Source organism: Primulina tabacum, chromosome 9 (assembly GCF_025594145.1).
Source record: "Primulina tabacum isolate GXHZ01 chromosome 9, ASM2559414v2, whole genome shotgun sequence".
Taxonomy (NCBI): domain Eukaryota; kingdom Viridiplantae; phylum Streptophyta; class Magnoliopsida; order Lamiales; family Gesneriaceae; genus Primulina; species Primulina tabacum.
This window is the reverse complement of record NC_134558.1, coordinates 34,970,485-34,990,523: the sequence shown is the minus strand read 5'-3', so window position 1 is coordinate 34,990,523 and position 20,039 is coordinate 34,970,485. Positions and strand designations below refer to the sequence as shown.

Here is a 20,039-nt window from a genome sequence, read left to right as displayed (position 1 = left end):
GAATTTTTCGAATAAAAAAAAATTCATGTGTGGAGAAAAAGAAAATACATGTTCACATTTTTATTCATTTAATAAATTAACAAAACAGATATTTCACCTCTTGCCAGCTGGTGTAGCGATCATCTGCACATAAAATGCGTTTGAATCTGCACAGGGCTTGTTTTCTTTGAACAACCTGTATATACAAACGGTAAATAACGCGAATGTCAACTTATTTCCTGCAATACAAAGCAGCATCCTTTTGTTGATAAAACTTGTGCCATTTAAAGTACAGATCAAAGCCAATTCAAGTACCTCAATTTTAAGTGGATCACCATCAGGCAAATGGCAGCTGCACACAGTGAGAACATCCAAAGCTGCTTCCAGCTCCCATTTGTGCAAATATCTGAAGAAAAATAAATTTGTCAAGCTATGGCAAAAGGAAAGGGTATTATTGAAAGACTGCAACAGGACTTAGTCGTCATACGTAAGAGCTAGTCTAGCTGCCCGCTGTTTATCCTTCATACGTAGACAATACTGCCAACTATTGCTCCAGATACGAAAGCCTGAGCTACCTTGAGATGGTCCGGAAAAAGTATCATCCTCCATACTAATAATGAGCATTTGAAGCAACCTGTCTGAGGCCCCATTGCGCAAGAAACGGTCAGACAGTGCTAGAGCATCAAGCAATTTCCCTTCATCCATCAATCTGTTCGGTAAAATTATCTATTCTAAGTGAAACAAGTTTATTTTACTTATAGGAATAGTACATCTATGACATACAGCTGAAAGATTTTACCTGTCTACAGCTTTTTCATAGGGTCCTTCATTCTCCCAATCAAAAGAAAGGAAAACTGCATTATCATGTTCTACAGTTTCAGACCTAGGAGATTCATGCCTGACATCAGAAGCCACGTTACCTTGATCCTTAAGCTCGGGCAGTGGCATTGAAAGGTTACTACCAACATCATCCATTTCTGATTCAGTGTCAGTGTCATTTTCACGAAACCGCTTCATGAAGGTTTTGGTTTCAGAATGGTCTTTAACCTCATCTATTCCATGTTCTGTCATGACAGCAAACTCAGAAACTCGGTGAAGGTTAGTTTGCATTTGTATCCAGCGATTCAAGGTTGGAAATCTGCAAACCAAAATGAAAAGAGTTACAGATAGGTTGAACATTCACAAGGTTACCACAATATTTTGCTGAAACAAACCTCTCTGATTGATCCAGGGCAAATTCATAAAAAAACCTATCGTCATAAGGTGAAGGTAATAATCCATCATTCAAGGAACTAGTTATAGCAGGATCACTGCCACGGTACAACATAGTACTTCCAAACACACAAGCAAGGACTGCCCTGACAGCAGATAGCTTGACAAGATGTTTCACGACATCCAACTTGAGAGGGTATAACGGGACTCCAGGAGTGGCCGAAGAACGAGTATAAAACATCGGTTTAGCTTCTCTGATAGGTGAGATAACCTTGCTTTCAGTGTAAATCTTAGGAAGGCTTGGAATCACTGGAATGCAAGCCCATCCGTGACCAGACCTTGGAGGGTAGACAGGAGGTACACAAGCAGAAATAACTTCATGCACAAAGTCTGAACTCATTATCTCTGCAACCTTTCCAGCTGCATCAGTGCTGCCTCTTTCAAATACCAAACGAGTTAAGAGCTGCAAGAAAGTTCACAAACTAGTATAAGCCAAGTTGGACCAGCGCCCTTTACACGGTTCATAATGGATGAGAAGGAAATGTCTCGGACAATGACAGTAAATCAGCAGTAAGAATACTAAACAATCCAGTTCAACATGACCAGATGAAACATGCATAAGTTAAGAGATGCTTCAACTTTTCACTGTGATCAACTGAAAGTTTCTTAGGTCCTAATCAATAGTTTCAGTTTCTAATTTTTAGCATCTTCATTTCTGTCGAGGTGTCGTTGAGCTGTAAATAGCTCTGTAAATAGGTTGGGAGAATTAATTTGTAATCCCTGAGATTGAGGGAATTAGTTAGGTAGTTTCCAGATTTAGGATTGAGTTAGTTTCCTTATTTTTCTCCTTGTAATCTCCTATATAATACGTATTATATCAATTCAAAGAGAATGATATACAAAAAAAAATTCTTTTTCTCTATTATCTGATTTCTCACGTGGTATCAGAGCCCTAGGAATTTTTCTGGGGTTTCGTATTCTTCAAGCAGCCTTCATTGCTGTGTGTTTCCTTTTCATATTCCAGTTTTTTTTCTGGGCTTCCATTTCTACGTGTTCCAGCCTTCATTGCTGTGAATCTCTTCTTCACCATGTCAATGTCCGAAGAATCCAATTCTGTTCAGAAAATTGGAGAGTTGCAGAATATTCGGGCATCCAACAGATTCAATGGGAAGAACTATCTCAAATGGTCCCAAATTGTCCGCACATACCTAAAGGGCAAAGGGAGGCTTAATCACCTACTTGGAACCGGACCAGAAGAAAGGGATCCAACCTTTGCCGCATGGGATGAGGAGGATTCCATGATTATGTCCTGGCTATGGGATTCCATGGAGCCAACGATCAGTGACACTTGCATGTTCTTGAATACAGCAAAGGAAATTTGGGACTATATCAACCGCACATACTCGAAGGCCCGCGATGCTGCCCTGGTGTATGACATTAAGGAAAAAACCTCCGCCACCAAGCAGGGAGACAAATCTGTCATAGAGTATGCAACCCTGTTGCAAAATCTTTGGCAGGAATTGGATCACTATCGGGTAATTGAGATGAAATGCCCTGATGATGCGGCCACATTGAAGAAATTCATTGAGAAGGATAAGATTTATGATTTTTTGGCAGGACTGAATTCTGAATTTGATCAAGTTAGAATCCAAATCCTCGGCAAGGAGGATACACCGTCTCTAGAAGAGACAATCTCATTAATCCGAGCAGAAGAAAGTCGGAGGAGTGTCATGCTAGAACCCCATACTATGGATGGGTCAGCCTTGGCAGCGAAAACAAATCAGGAGCAGTCGAAGAATGATCTGCGGTCAGCCTTAGCAGCGAAAACAAATCAGGAGCAGTCGAAGAATGATCTGCCTAAACACTCGGGTAGAGATAACCAAGGGAACAAAGACAATCTTTGGTGTACTTTTTGCAAGAAACCGAGGCATACAAGGGAGACGTGTTGGAGGCTGAATGGTAAACCTCCGAGCCGAGAATGGGGCAACCGTGGGGGGCAACAAAGGCCTCAGGCACATATGGCAGAGCAGCCCAATATTGAGGAAAATTCAGCAATAGGGGGGTTCAGCAGCGAAGAAATTGAGAAGCTGAGAAGCTTAATGGGATCTCTTGAGAAGCCTTCTGGAGCATGTTCAATGGCTCTTTCAGGTAAACCTGTTTGCATGAATGTCTTAGACAAATTCTATCCCAACTCTTGGATCATAGACTCCGATGCTACAGACCATATGACCCCCACATCACAAATCTTCCATTCCTATACCCCATGTCCAAGTAATAGAAAAATTGTTGTGGCCAATGGCTCTTTAGCTACTGTTGCAGGGATTGGTGATATACATATCACACCTAGCCTTATCCTTAAAAACGTTCTCCATGTACCCAAACTGTCAACGAGCCTTGTGTCTATTCAAAAGTTGACTCATGATCTCAAATGCTATGCTGTTTTTTGCTCTTCTTATTGTGTTTTTCAGGACCAGGACTCGGGGAGGAGGATTGGACTTGCTAAGGAAAGGAACGGTCTTTACCACCTTGAGCCATCCCAGAAACTCAGGAGCAACTTGTCTTCATCTTTCCTTAGTTCCTCAAACAAATATGTCATTTGGCTATACCACCTACGTCTTGGTCATCCCTCTTTTAGGGTCCTAAATATAATGTATCCTCATTTATTCCAAGGATTAGATATTTCGGAGTTTCAGTGTGACATTTGTGAATTGGCAAAACATACCCGTGTATCTTTTCCTATTAGCAATAAAAGAAGTTCTCATCCTTTTCATTTGATTCATAGTGACATATGGGGTCCCTCAACTATACCTAATGTTTCCGGGGCTCGGTGGTTTGTGTCCTTAATTGATGATTGCACCCGAGTTACATGGCTCTTTCTTCTTAAACAAAAATCTGATGTTAGCACTGTTATACCTAATTTCCATTCAATGGTTCAAAATCAATTTGGGGTCAAAATAAAAAGCTTTAGGACAGACAATGCTAGAGACTACTTCAATCAGATTCTATCCCCTTACTTCCAATCTCAGGGAATAATCCATGATTCATCATGTGCGGACACACCCCAACAAAATGGGGTAGCTGAAAGAAAGAATGGCCATTTACTCAACAGCACCCGAGCCTTACTGTTTCAAGGGAATGTTTCTAAGTCCTATTGGGGAGAAGCCGTTCTTACTGCCACATATATGATAAATAGACTTCCCTCCCGCGTGTTAGAAAACAAAAGCCCCATAGAGGTCCTTAATAGCTTCTACCCTCACTTCAGAACCTCAAATGGCATCACACCTAGGGTATTTGGGTGTACTGCATTTGTTCATGTCCACAAACAACATAGAGGGAAACTAGACCCCAGAGCCATCAAATGTGTTTTCCTCGGTTACTCATCCACTAAAAAGGGATACAAGTGTTACGACCCCTCTAACAGAAAATTTTACATCTCTGCAGATGTCATTTTCACAGAAAATAAACCTTTTTTTTCCAAGTCCTCTCTTCAGGGGGAGATTTCAATGATGGAAGATAGTACTTGTGAGTCCTTTGAACCACTTAAAACCCTTGACCTTCCGTATGTGCCAACCCGTGTTGTTGAACCCGAGTCCTCTGAACCAGTCACATCTGAGTCACCCGATCCTGTCACTGAACACGTATCATCTCCTACTCACAATTTCCCAAGATTTCCTCAGGTGTATTCAAGGAGAAAGACCGTTCCTGAACTGACACAAGTCCAAGAATCCAATCCAAATTCTGGAAATGAAATTACGGTAAGATCAGATCCACCTTTACACACACAACCTGTTGAACAAACCACTAATTCAACAACCGTTCTGGATCTTCCCATTGCTGTTAGAAAAGGAACCAGAGAATGTACTAAACATCCACTCTATCCACTATCTCACTATGTCTCTCTCAAGCGCCTATCACCAACCCAAAAAGGATTCATTGTGAGTTTGAACACCATTGCCATCCCTAACAATATGGCTGAGGCATTGTCAAAAAGGGAATGGAGGGATGCTATGAGAGAGGAAATGAGTGCATTAGAAAAGAATAAAACATGGGAGATCGTTGATAAACCGAAGGGAAAAAACATTGTTGATTGCAAGTGGATTTTTACATTGAAGTACAAGGCTGATGGATCCCTTGAAAGATATAAAGCAAGGTTAGTAGCCAAAGGGTACACTCAGACTTATGGGGTGGATTATCAGGAAACCTTTGCTCCAGTTGCAAAAATGAACACTGTGAGAATCCTGTTAGCATTGGCTGCTCACTTCAATTGGCAACTGCTACAATATGATGTTAAGAATGCATTCCTCCATGGTGACCTAAATGAGGAAATCTACATGAACATCCCACCGGGATTTGAAGGGGACACAGGTAACAATGTGTGCAAGCTGAAAAAGGCCCTTTATGGATTAAAACAATCTCCTAGAGCATGGTTTGGCAGATTTGCAAAAGTCATGAAGGAATCTGGCTATAAACAAAGCCAAGGTGACCACACCTTATTCATTAAGCATTCGGCTGGAGGGGGAGTGACTGCTCTTTTAGTCTATGTGGACGACATCATCGTGACTGGAAATGATGAGAAAGAGAAGCATGAATTGAAGCTAAGACTAGTAAAAGAATTTGAAACAAAGGAGCTGGGGAAATTGAAGTACTTCCTCGGTATTGAGGTGGCACATTCAACACAGGGAATCTACATATCCCAGCAAAAGTACGTAATTGATTTATTGGCAGAAACAGGGAAGACTGGGTGTAAACCGATCTCTACTCCAATAGATCCAAACTATAAGTTGGGAGAAGCTAAAGAAGAACCAGCTGTGGATAAAAGAATGTACCAAAGGTTGGTTGGCAGACTCATATACCTTACTCACACTCGACCAGACATAACATATTCTGTAAGTATGATCAGTCAATTCATGCATGATCCAAGAGAACCTCATCTTCAGGCTGCTTACAGGGTACTGCATTACTTGAAAGGCAATCCGGGGAAAGGAATCTTGTTCAAAAGGAATGGCACTCTTACTCTGGAAGCCTACACCGACGCTGACTATGCTGGCTCCCTAGTGGATAGAAGATCAACTACAGGATATTGTACTTTTCTTGGAGGTAACCTAGTGACATGGAGGAGCAAGAAGCAGAATGTAGTGGCAAGGTCATCTGCGGAATCAGAATTCAGGGCTATTGCTCAAGGATTATGCGAATTACTTTGGTTGAGAATCATTTTGAATGATTTGAGAGTCCAATGGGAGGGTCCTATGAAGCTCTACTGTGACAACAAGTCCGCTATTAATATGGCTCATAATCCCATACAACATGATAGGACAAAGCATATTGAAATTGATAGACATTTCATCAAAGAAAAACTGGAGGAAGGGTTAGTGTGTATGTCCTATGTTCCATCAGAGAGACAATTAGCCGATGTTCTAACAAAGGGGCTGAACAGTTCGAGTTTCCATAATCTTGTATCCAAGCTGGGAATGGAAGAAATCTATTCCTCAGCTTGAGGGGGAGTGTCGAGGTGTCGCTGAGCTGTAAATAGCTCTGTAATAGGTTGGGAGAATTAATTTGTAATCCCTGAGATTGAGGGAATTAGTTAGGTAGTTTCCAGATTTAGGATTGAGTTAGTTTCCTTATTTTTCTCCTTGTAATCTCCTATATAATACCGTGTATTATATCAATTCAAAGAGAATGATATACAAAAAAAAATTCTTTTTCTCTATTATCTGATTTCCCACAATTTCAGTAAAAAGTTTTTTTATTTCAGTCTCTGTCCTAAACTAAGGAAAGCTCCGGTCTGCGTAATGAGTCTGATTTTATGCTGCTGTACCAGATGAAGTTTACTTGTATGTTGGATACTAAATCCTACATAAATTTAAGTAGGTACAAATATATTGCATGATTCAAAGGTGACAATAAACCAATGGATAAATTCTGCCCGTTGTAGTAGAGAATGTCTAGGAAGTAATCCCTCAATAACAAAAAGCTCATAAAGAGTAACGGCTCTAGCAAGCCATTCGTTCAAAGACATTATCTGTCCCTAACACCATTACTCAATGCATTATACATGAAATATCATTCAGTTATAAAAATTGTATTTGTAATGAAATTTGGCAGGGATGGACAGAAACTAGCATGACACACCAAATATGTGATTCAAAAACTACCCCACCTCCGCCGCTCATACAACAAATAAACTAAAATGCAATTCTTCAAGTACCCTTAAGATTGTCATTCATTTATAATTAGCACACATGATGTATGCACATGAAATATTATTTAATTATAAAAATTAATGTAATGAAAAACATTCATCTCCAAATTCAGTATGTAAACTTTATTTTTTCGAAATAATTACATTAGAAGTTATTGAATTATTGTCATGATATTGATAAATAGCAAAAAATTAAAGACAACCAATAACAATGCATACACAAGTTTGGCAGCCATCAATCAGTTAAAAACACATACATCATAAATGAATCAAGCTTATACTCCATAGTATAAGTGAGATCATCTTGCAGATAGCACACTCGCTCACTTCAGCATGTCATCATGACATAGTAGCAACTATTCTAGCAATCCAAACTTTGATTAAGTATAAATACCAATAAATGGACCAACTACGCAACTTCTGTTAAAAAGCTCGTGATCTGTGTCACTCATTGATTCAAATCAGGCATGTGCGAATTGTATCCCAAACTTCTCTCAATTTAAGTGAAAAATCAAAAAGATGAAAAAATCTAAATTAAATTATTTTATCGACATTAACCAAAACTTACGGCACTAGTTCTGATCAATATATAGAATATACCACCCACATAAAGAGGAAAGAAAACAAAAGGAGGTGAAGGAAGAAAACTTGCATCTTTGGGCCACTCATACACGAGGGAAAAATAGTTGAAGTCATGAGTTGTATCGGTCCCGTCAACAATATCACCAATAGCAGCAATGTGTAAAATGAATTGAGATAGGTATGTTGTGATCTTGGAGCCAAAAGGTCCAAACAGTTTTTTTTCTGAATCTTTGACATCATAACTTGCAGAGGTCAAATTACTTTCACCAGCTTCTGGTATCAAGGATGATTGCTTCAGGTTTCTCAATCCGAGCCCCAGAACTACGTTCATGTCATGGCTTGGAAGCCCTCTCCCATCAGAATATGAGCTCTCGCCACTAGCATGGTCCCTTTCTGTCTCTTCGTCAGCAATCGCTCTCGCAAGATTATGGAGCTTACCTGAACTCATTAATCAAAATGTAATGCCTTGTCAACAAATCTGTACATCACCACCTTATCTTCAAATAACAAGTTGATAGAACAACAATTCTAAGAAAGGAAAATAAGAGGCAAAAAGTTAACCACTAAGGAACTGCCGCTTGCCCTTGTGAGCATCCTCAATCATTTGATGCAGCATAACAAGAGCACGTTCTTTGTTTCCTTCTCTCTGAAACTCCTTTGATAATGGAAGTATCACTTCTCCAGAAAAAATCGCCTGAAGAGCTGGAGACTTTTCCTAAAGATATAATCATAATTAAAGGGAATTAGAGTTAAAACAATCCAATTCACATGCAAAGAAACAAAATGATCCAAATTTAAAAGGGTAGCCTTCATCTGCTGCTCACAAAGTTGATATCACAGACAAAGTTTGAGATTCCTAGAACTGCCTTGTTAATACTTGGAACCACGGACGGCAATGGACCGCGTTCCCAAACGTATTAAATCCTCCCCCTTCGGGCTAGGTGTAGACCACGGATCTAGAAGCAGGTCCGAAGAGGATCGCGGGTTTTAATGGACCTCCCCCTTATATATATAACTAATAATTATTTTATATTTTATATTATATTAAATAATTAATAACCTAATACTCAACTTCAATTCACATAATGTTGGTCTCTTCTTGTTAATTTATTACTAATATGTTATGGTTTGGATTTAATTTTGATGAATATATTAATTTTTTGATTTTTTATTGTGTAATTACTATAACTAAAAATGTATTTAATGTGTACGGGTTCAAACAGTCCAACGGACCTGAATCCACTATGTTTCGGTGTGGGTCGGGCGGACCTAAAAAAGATAGGGTTGTCCGGGTTCGGGTCGGGTCCAATTTTTCCTTGGCGGGGTGGGTCCTGGATCGGCCAAAATCCATCTCATACCCACCCCATAGTCATCCATGTTGGAACTATTTTTAAATCGAGATGTATAACAAAAAATAGAAACAGCATAGAGCGGTAACTTGAACTCTTGAAGTAAACTAGCCACATAACACTACACATAAACATCAATGGTACAGAAAGGATTTCCACCAATAAGTAAGGTTTTAAAAAGGGTGAAGCATGACGAAGCATTGATATCAAGCATCAAGCATTGCAATATTAAGCACAATTAGTCGAAGTTTTTTTGAAAAAACCATTAAATTTTTTAATATAATTTTAATAATTATTTTTAGTCGAGTATTAAATAAAATGATAGAAATACAATAAAATTAAAATCAAATGCATATGTTCTAAAAGATAGAAAAGTCCTAAAAGTGCAATATTTAATAGCTTCCTACAAATCTATAGAATTCTAATGTAACAAAAAATATCTCATTATCAATCAGTGTGTCATATCTTTAAATAAAATATAGATGACTTTCTATTCAATAGTTATTTATTTTCATAAAACATATTCATTCAAAAATTAATGAAACCTTGTTTATTAAAGTTGAAAGCAAAAGACGAATTCTTTTTTTATATAAGAAATGATATTTTATTAGAATAATTAAAGTTAAAGGTTACAAAAGACGGACAAGCTATTCGCAACTACTTAAAAGATAAATGAAGCTCTGGTTACATCAACTGAATCTTAATCGACCATAAGCGTGTTTAGGCTTAAGCAAGATTAAGCACAACTTAAGCGAGTTTTTTTAGAACAATCCTGTAAGTAGAATCATAAGAAAGTCATTTCCTCATGTTCAAAGGGCAATAAAAAGGAAGAAGCATCCCTCATCAATCTTCAATTCATTATTACCACTAATCATTAAGGAAATAAGAACAAGATAACTAATCCATACCTGTTCTGAGAGCTCGGACAGACGCTTAAGGACACGCTTAACAATAGATATAATTGCCACTTCGCGAACTTGATCCCAGTAAGTTGACCCCATCTTTGGAGCAGTACCAGGATAGATCTCAGAGAGCATAACTTGAGCCTAATGAAAAATATTCACTTAGTTAAACTCAAGCCAGAACTGGAGCATCTATTATCGATTTCTCGTCACAGATCATAAAAGAACGAGACAAATTTCAAGCTACCATTACTGTAGCTGAAGATGAAATCCATGTTGAAAAGTGAAAACAATAAAATAAACTATTGCCGCTCCCACCACCCAAAAAACCTTCCAATCAAAAAATACATTAGGAATTTAGGTGACCTTGGAGAATTATCCAACTCAAAAAAGGAGACAGTCGAACCTCTAGAAGTAAGACCTCTGGTTAACAACACAGCAAAAGCAAGGTTGGTCTATATACCTGATTCAGAAGCTTCAAAGACATTTTAGGCAACTTGGAACATGCTGCTGATACATCAATGCATAGGAGAATCTGTAAGGGAACACAAACAAATCAATCTACAAGCACATTCAGAAAAGTGAAGGCAAAAAACAGTAACAAAGAGCTTTTAGAAGGAAAAAAACAGTGAAGAAAACATACAGCTGCCAAAGAACCCAACTGAGAGCGCAAGGACAAAAAATCCAATTCTTGATCAGAGCTACCATCAGCAGCACGAGACACCACATCCTCCACCTAATAATAAAAACAACAGAACATCAGATTAAGAAAGGTTACGAGCTCAATCATCACTCTTCTTAAGAAGTTTTTTACCAGGTCCTGCCACTACCATTTAGATAACTGTTTAAAGCATCATGCAAGTAGATATGTCATCAAAATTTGACACAAGAATAAATGAAATATCAGTTCAAATACCTTCCACCACGACCCCAACTTTCTATGTATCACTTTTCTTAGATTTTTGGTTCAGCAAGGAAGGACAGCTATGGATGATGGTTTGGAGCAGAAGAGGAAGAGTTTTCAGGGAAAAGCACAAGAGAGAGTGGGATACATAGTCAAACGGTAAAAAATATATTTTACCTTCGCCTGAGATGAGTCATAAATTTTACAGCAGTAAAGAGTGTAACAAAACAATTATCAAACATTATCAAAAATATTAAGGCTTTGTACGTTTCAGTGTACAAGCAAAAAATTTCTCACTTTTTACTCCAAATGTAGACATCTGTTTGCTCCACTTATTTCAAATAAAAAAATGAGGGAAAAAATTCATCTATCCTTTCTTCAGTTTTTCTCCAAGAATTTTTTTTCTTTACTTACAGAATCCCAACCCCCATTTCCCTTCTTTCCTTCTCTCTATCTATCATCTTTTTCACAAAGCAAACATGTAATTCCAGAAATTATAATCAAAATACCACTTTAAAAAGTCACATCCATTAAAGTAACAATTTCACGTGTACACAATCACCGAAGTTTTCATAAACCTTTCAGATACAAAAGTAAAAGTCGTAAGAGAAACATAAGGCCCAAAAGACCTAACCATCAAGACAAAATTTTGTCATTAGTTAAGATCTTACAGAAGCTTTACTGAAGGCTCTATCCACCCATTCAGTCAATTCCAATGTTGCTTTGTCTTCTGGAGGTAAAGAAAACCGATAAATTGCTTCTTCCCCGATGTCATATTTTGCCCTTTGCATGCAACTTCAATACAAGCGAAATCAGCACCACCAATAATGACACAATCAATTATATACCGCTGATAAAATTATATGGATAAAGATACATAGAAGTACAAACACATTTATATGCATAACCACAGATATATATATGCAAAACTACACACGTGAATTCATACAACATTCATAACCAACGAGACAAGATTTCCAAGAGTAAATGATAAAAAAGAACATAAATCATAGACATGAAGCAAAGGTAAATAACAAATTTCAACATCATAACTCACAGATTAAGTAGAGTAGATGGTGCTGCACGCAGCACAGTTAAAGCCTCCTTCCACCTCCATTGGCGTTCGGACAATGGCAAGAGGCGTTGCAAAATTGACAAACGCCATTCCCAATCTTCAATGAATTGTTTAGCCTTCAAGATTCTAGATTCCAAGGCCTGTTTACCACTAGTCAAAATACGGCCATCCAGGGAATTATCCAGATCATCATTAACTGATAATGGTAGTTGCTGCCGCAAAATATCAAGTACTTGGCCTGTAAAGGAGACAACCATCTCATTTCCCCGGTCCTGAGTCATGACATCTCTTTGTCCCACCCCAGTGAGAATATTAAATGACTTGGAAGATCTTTTTGAAGGATCATTAGGTGCCCATTCAAGTTGGAGATTGTCCATATAAAGAAGTGAGATGATAATGTTCACCATGTATATCTGCATTGTATGCATGATAAATCATAGCATCAGGAATGGACAAGGATAAAAGGACAATAACATCAGATATTTAGCACTAAATGTCAATATAAAATTAATTTGACTGATTATAGTTAAAACATAAGTCTTTGCCTGGGTGGTTGAGTTATATGGAGTTGATCAATTTGGAGTTCTCGTGACAAATTTATAAACTTTAAGTAGCGTTCCTTGTTTCACATACAGATAATTTGTTTATTATCTCCACAACCAATGCAATGCAAACAATTATACAGATACAAAATAATTTAATGAACAAAACCTAAAATAAGTTGGTATAAGAACAGATAATTTTTCAAGTTATATTTAATCTCAACTGATACCCCAAATCACCACAGTCCTCCATCAGTTCACTCCATAATCGATGGTCAAGAAAGAAAATTTGAAAAGGAGGCAATTGATCAAATTAAAAGATAAGACAATAAAGAGAGGGGACAAACATTTCAATTTTACTGAAATACCTTTACAATGTTGACATAACAATAAACTAGGTGGCTGATTTCGATGACTAACCGGAATTATACATTCCAATGCTTGGATTCCTGAAGAGTGTTAGAACTTTACAAATATCCATAAAGCATTGTTGTGAATTTCAAAAACATAATAGATCAGTTGTTAGCAATACTTGACCATTGTCTGGATCTAGAACACCAACCAGTGTTCGGAAGATTCATTGGAGTATCAAAAAAAAATCAAGATTAGGGAGCTTTTTTAAATGCAAAGAAATACTACTAGCAATTTTATTGACTGATGAATTTGGAAATTTCATTGGAAAGATTTTAGTTGTATGATAAATATGCAGAGTGCAAACAGCAAGACCTTGCGAGGAATGCTCGTGATCGTCTCCAAATGATTCTTTAGTTCTTTCAAATAACTTAATGTCATTTGTTGATCTCCTGGTCCATCAGAAGTACTCTTTTCCATTGTTCCAAAGGCGAGAACAGCAGATTCAAGAGCATATCGCATGTGCATTAGTTCAATATCTTGCATCCTGCCAAACGAATTCAATGCAATACAAAACCCATGGAGTTTATAAGAATATTGAGCTTTTAAAAAAGAATGCTAATCTGTGAAACAAAAAGAAAAAAATCTCCCTAGCATGAAACTGAAACAGCACTATTGCAAGCCAAAAACTACTGTGCCCCATATTCAGTCAGAGCTATATAATCAATAATGCATTCATAAATCTACAATATAATCCCACCCTAACATAAGCCAGTTAACAAATATACTGGCTCGGTAAGATAGAGTGGCTTACTTGAGAAAATAAAATTTGAAAATTCATAAGAACCGTACAACCACGATAACACTGTTCTAAATATAATATAACATCTACAGTCATACCTCTTCCAAGCTTCTGCTGTCGAAGAAATTGGCTGCAAGCTGAGCAATTCAATCACATCTTGAAATCTTATGCTGGGAACTAAATCAAAAATTACCTACAAACAGAAATGTTATAGCACACCACAAATCAGAAATAATTAAACAATTATGTCAGAACATTACTTATATTAATATCAAAGATGTCCAATCCACTCGAGGAATCTACCAAGAAAGAATGAGTTGAATGTGCATCAATGTTGGAGTATACGTTTAAAAAACTCACCCGGAGAGGACTTTGGACTGATAACTTCTCCAACACAAAATTTTCCACAAATGGATCGAAATTATGATCCTCGGTACCATCGTTCGTTAAATCTTTTCCAGATAAAAGTACAGAAGATTTGAGACTCCATGACTGACCAGAATTTACAGAGGCAACAAACGAAGCAACGTCAAGCCGGTAGCATAATGTATCACAAAGATGTTCCACACATGATGCCTGCCAAAAATGAAAATAACAAGGAAACGTAGTTGAAGCCATGCAGAATAAGTAACGGAGATATTGACATATAAAAAATAATGGATGCACTAATAGCCATTTACCTCATCAAATTTATTAGCATAAGGAGAAGTCTCTTCCAACCTAAGTGCTTGAGATTTACTTGTCCATAGAGACTGCATAAGTTTTCTTCTCATTCTGGTTTTCCCAGCCAAAAGATCCCAACCCAAGGCAGCTACCAGGGGTTGAAGCCGAGGAAACAGCATAAGAACCTATGTGCAAGGTACAAGATATTAAAACACATATAATAACCAGAATAGAAAGGGAAAAAAAATCACTGCAGGATCAAAAAACATTGATGACTCCAACACCCCAACGAAAAATAAAAAAATAAAAAATCAGCCAATTTTTACTGCGGAAGCATGACAAATGGAAATTGTCCTAAAACTCTTTTTACCTCGAGAGGAAGCCTAGAAACAGGATCGTGCACAAAAGGTTCCTTCACTAAAACATAATTGGAGACCATGGGAACGTTTTACCGACTCGTATCCAAGTCTTCGACAACAAGCATAATAATTGGACATTGGCATATGTTAGTTAATAGGCAACATTAAAATCTATCGTTGTAGATGTAAATGTTAACATTTCAAGAAGAAAAATTAGTTCACCAATAGCCGTATGTAACAAGTCTGGAAAAGAATAAACAATAATCTACATCTAAGTCATTAGACTAACTTACTGGTATTAGGATTTAGGAAGTGATCAATATATATATTTTTACCAAACTCATTTCATTCCGTAACTGAACTTATAAATGCAAAATAATGCAAACATAAAATGAAATATAAATTAAATCATAAGTATAAATTGACACCATATAATGTTTTATTACCAAAAAACACCAGACAAACCTGGGAAGCTTCTTGAATCTGATCTCGCTGTACTAGAGACAGAGCAGTATCCATGACTGTTTCCAGTGCATGGAAGCCTTGCACACGAGCATGATGATACAAGTCCCTCATGCAAAAAGCAGTGGCAATTTTCAGAGACAATGATGAGTCATTTAAATTTGTCTCGAGTGTTGTTTCTGATATAAACTTTTGAAGGCGTTGAAAAGGAATAGGAATCTGGTTGGCTTCACAAGCACTGTGTGCCTCAATTTCTTCAGAAAGCAAGTCATCTTGAATAAGCTGTAAGACCAAACATCACACAAACTACATGGTGATATATATAAGAAAATTTGAAGCGAACATGCAGGAAAATGCTTGAAGATGAAAGCGATATTTTCACGTTGGTCTATGCTATTAATATTGAAATCAACCAGATGTTCTATCAATGCTATAGTAGCATATTTCCGGACATTATGCTTGTCAAAATTTCCATTCGGTGATGGGCTCACTGCAGCAGTAGGATGCGATAAAAGCAATATATTGAACTCGGATAATGCATAAATGCTATTTCATTCTGTTCTTTAGTACTGTCTTCCACTACTTTTACAAGGTATAGAAAGATAAACATGAAGCAAACAAACTACATCAGAAATATTGAACAGAATCAAAGGATGAATTCAGAAATTTTTATTACTCTGGTTTTTAAAACAATATAGAGCCATCGTGTCAAACACTAAATGCACAAGTTCATACACATTTAACACTTATCAAATACAAAGAAGAGACATCTACCAATGGAAATCAGAATTCACTCCAAATTTAAACATGAATAAACCAGCTATAAACAATTGAAGTATGAAGTCAACCTGAAGCATCTTAAGAAGGGGAGTGGAATGAGATGAAAGCGCTTCTTCATATATAGAGAGCAAGTTCTTCCTCATAGCACGTGATTTGTCTCCATAATCATCCTTCCCTGATAAGACCCTCTTAAGGAGATCTTGCAAAACTATGCTATTACAGAATTGAAAAAGAGTAGCAGTAAATCACAAGAGGCGAGTCAGAAATAGTGATTCAAAGAGAAAACAAAAACAGGCAGCTAAGAGCTTGTAGACAATGTAGAAAAATCAGGAAATGTTAAATCCGGATGTACTCATTTTCATTTCAAGTGAACATCAATAAAAGTCCACTACATCAGACAACTAACGCCGTGCTCAAGTTTAGCCAAGAGAGCAAAGGTACACATACCGATACTCAGCCTCTTCAACTCCACATTCCAGACGAAGAAACCTAACGTGCAAAACTACGCCATCCTCGTCACCATTTCCCAAGCACTGCCTCATGGCATCCAGGTGTGCTACCTGCACGCACTTCTGCACCAACCTAAGAACCTCCTCCTCTACATTCTGTCGCCTCACCTCTGCCCTTAAAGCAATAGCCAATCCCCCCGAACCATCTTTCACCACCTGCCCAATTTGCATTCCTATATTCCTACACAATGCGTCAAAGATATCAGAATTATCCAGAATCACCTTTCTCAGCTTCATGCCTTCCCTCTCATCCAAACCCCTCAAAACCCCCTCGTCCATTTCTTCCAAAACTGCTAAATCAGGCATCAAACGGCTCAATCCCGCTTCCCATAATCTCCCCAGAACCATTAACTCGTCATTCTTGGAACTCCCAACAACAAATTCCTCACTCCCTTCCGTATTTACACTATCCTCGACTTTTTCCAAGACCCTAGATCTTACGATATGTACATACAACAAAAACTCCACACGCAATTTCAACATATTCTCATCGAACGACCAAAGATTTGCTGTGGGGTCGGGGAATTGAAGAAGTTCGAGTGTGCATAAGAAGGTGAGGATGGCGGGAGAAGGGCATGAATCGGACCAAAGAACCGGGTGGTTTTGACTCACGTTCCCTCCCCTGGACACTACAGTCTGAAGAATGGTTCGTGCAAGATCAGCGTTCCGGGTACGCAGGCTCCGGAGCGTGGCCCGAAACGCCTCGAATTGTCCAAGAAACAAGTGGTTTACGGTGACTCTGGAGAGGAGCTCGGTGTCCTTGTCCTCCATGATTAAAATTTCCTCTCCTGAAAGTTCCTACGAAATATACATGTCCTAACACATCCACAGTAGCCTCTCGGATCGGGAAGAAGGTTTATAGTGTTCGATAGTCACATATACGGCGTCGTTGAGTGGCAACGGTTTCCCATTTACATTTGTTTCCTTTTTTAAAAGAAAGATCCGTCCAATATTTATATACCACGAAAAGAGATGTTTATAATATCATATCGCGAAAAAAGGAAAAAATGTGAGAGAAGATTCATACCACATTTTCTAGACGTTCAATGGAACATATGATCCATTCTTCTCACTTTTTTTTTTAATAAATGTCAGTCACATGTCTTGAATGCTCATCAGTAAGTTGGAATTCTTGGGAAAAGATTTTTCTTTTTCTTCCATGAGCCGTCGAAAAAAGAAGAGGGTAAAAATAGTTCAATTTTTTATGTTCTTTGAAAATCTGATACTTCAATGGTAATGATTGGTTAAAAAAAATATAAGTTCATATCACATCTTTTGACGGAGAGATTGATGTCATATCATCAAGTGGTGTTGGTAAGATTCATCCCACAATATAAAGAAAATAAAATTCGAAAATAATATCAAAATGTAATTGAGATTTATAAATTACGAGTCCATTTTTATTTTTCTTTTTTTTCTTTGATATGTAAAAATTGTGCACTTTTATGCAAATATGACATGAAGATTCGACGATACACATCATCATCTAATAGTAAAAGAACTCGCTATGATATCCATTTCACATGTACAATGCCATCAAAGAAAGGGGTATAGGTAACTGATGTTTGGCACAACATTTGAAATCTTTACGCCTCTCACTATTCACCGGCTTTCACTCGTTGGGAACACGGGCGGAGCTACACTCTTTTGTACTCGGGCTCTAGCCCGGATGGCTCAAATTTTTTTAAAAAAATTTATATGTAAATTTTTTATAATTTGAAATAATATGATATTAGTCTAGGTAGATCAATTTAAAATATTAAAAGATTGTAGAGTTTAAAATTTTAGCTCGGGTAGAGCCATATTTATGGCTCCGCCACTGGTTGGGAATCCCAACTTTCTTAGAGAAAACTTCATGCATTGAATGCTAGATGATGGTTTTCACTCTTGCTCTTCGCTTTCAACATATTTTGAAATGAAGTAACTAGGAAAATAAAGCAATGAAGCCACTTCAGCCTAAAGATCGGATTTTCTTGATAAAATTTTTAAAAAAATTCCTTACAAAATTATTGTTCATAGCTAAAATAAAAGATATGATAGTATCTTGCGACTTGCGTATATATGCAATGCTACAGATGAAGCAGAATGAGCAAGATATAATATGCTGCAGCACCAAAAAATCGGTTTAATAAATAATCAGTATGAAAGCTTCCTTCGTGGCCTTTTGAAGTCTATTCACTAATATCACCACCATCTACTTCGTCCTTTGTTTGCTCTTCTTTTGCAGTAAAACCACACATCTTTATCCTAGCTTCTCTACGTGCTGCACGCTCCTCTAGTTTCAATTCCTTGAACTGTTGTTCGATGTTGGCCTCGTTAAGAAAATAGTTTACAAGAGAAAACTCTCAAAGAAATAACGTATAGATCTGGAAGATCAAAGCAAGTTTTAAATAATTCAAGATAATGGCTTTAGTCACACTTCCGCTTAAGTTTTTAGTCAAATTCTTAATGATTTGGCATGATGGATTATGTAATTTATGGATTTTTTTCCAACAAAGAAAACTAGCTACATCTCCCCGAGATCTTCATACATCCGTGTCCATCTTGTGGTACGGTTTCTTCGGCAAGCACTCATCAATCCCACCAGCCTTGTCTATGCAGCGCAATGCATGTGTGGTTACCTTAATGTGAAGATGACGATCAAGGATGTAGCTGAAGAGCCGCTTCTCTTGCACTTTGGGCTTCCATGTTCTCCTACTCCTGTCAACATCACCAAATCAAAAAGTATGATATGGGAAATCCAACAAGATAATTCAAAGAGCTCTAAACAAAACAGAAGTATTTTCCAACAAACACAACAATAAATTGAACTCAAACACATATCTCTGACACGTAGAACAAGAACATGAGCCATCAATATTTCAGCCCACCTCAAGGATAGAAAAGTCCAACCTAAAGATACAGCACAAGTGACCACAAATATGCTCATTTCAACGGTTTTTACTACAACTTAAAGATATTATAGGTTCATTCTCTAACATTTTATATGTTGCGCAAGGCTCAGAGCTACTGCCAGCTTCCACGCTTTTTTTTTTTTGGACGACACATGGTCAATCACTGTTCGATGAAATTTCACATTGTGCATTACACACTCTCAATGTAGATAACTTTCAACAATTCTTCATTCTCCAGCATGCAATACGCATCTTTAATTATGCAACATTCAATGCGCGATGCGGAAAGAAGATTTTGCCCTTTCAAGTTGCAAATCAAAATCTTGTCACTGTGCATTACCCTTACTTTAGCTAATTGTTCATCATCCACGTTGAGGATAGCGGTGCAGAGACCAACTGCGTAGGGTGGTCCTTCATATTAATTCAATAACGCAGCAAGTGACTATTTATTGAGTTCAACAAACAAATACAA

General features: G+C 37.5%; 1 protein-coding gene across 1 annotated transcript in view; it reads right to left on the bottom strand.

Annotated features, from left to right (window-relative positions):
• The window catches only part of LOC142555514 (uncharacterized), a 34,552-nt gene extending 16,961 nt beyond the window's left edge, over nucleotides 1-17,591 (bottom strand). The window contains exons 1-19 of the mRNA XM_075666403.1: nucleotides 16,612-17,591; nucleotides 16,233-16,377; nucleotides 15,388-15,666; nucleotides 14,581-14,748; nucleotides 14,261-14,476; nucleotides 13,999-14,093; nucleotides 13,474-13,645; nucleotides 12,188-12,618; nucleotides 11,802-11,925; nucleotides 10,870-10,962; nucleotides 10,690-10,761; nucleotides 10,233-10,370; nucleotides 8,537-8,690; nucleotides 8,046-8,413; nucleotides 1,194-1,654; nucleotides 779-1,117; nucleotides 467-688; nucleotides 295-385; nucleotides 98-175 (exon numbers count right to left, since the gene is read on the bottom strand). Of these exons, the coding sequence (XP_075522518.1) occupies nucleotides 98-175; nucleotides 295-385; nucleotides 467-688; nucleotides 779-1,117; nucleotides 1,194-1,654; nucleotides 8,046-8,413; nucleotides 8,537-8,690; nucleotides 10,233-10,370; nucleotides 10,690-10,761; nucleotides 10,870-10,962; nucleotides 11,802-11,925; nucleotides 12,188-12,618; nucleotides 13,474-13,645; nucleotides 13,999-14,093; nucleotides 14,261-14,476; nucleotides 14,581-14,748; nucleotides 15,388-15,666; nucleotides 16,233-16,377; nucleotides 16,612-17,444 (4,479 nt within the window). The 5' untranslated portion in view covers nucleotides 17,445-17,591. The remainder of the gene's footprint in view (nucleotides 1-97; nucleotides 176-294; nucleotides 386-466; nucleotides 689-778; nucleotides 1,118-1,193; nucleotides 1,655-8,045; nucleotides 8,414-8,536; nucleotides 8,691-10,232; nucleotides 10,371-10,689; nucleotides 10,762-10,869; nucleotides 10,963-11,801; nucleotides 11,926-12,187; nucleotides 12,619-13,473; nucleotides 13,646-13,998; nucleotides 14,094-14,260; nucleotides 14,477-14,580; nucleotides 14,749-15,387; nucleotides 15,667-16,232; nucleotides 16,378-16,611) is intronic.
• Nucleotides 17,592-20,039: the final 2,448 nt, after the last annotated feature.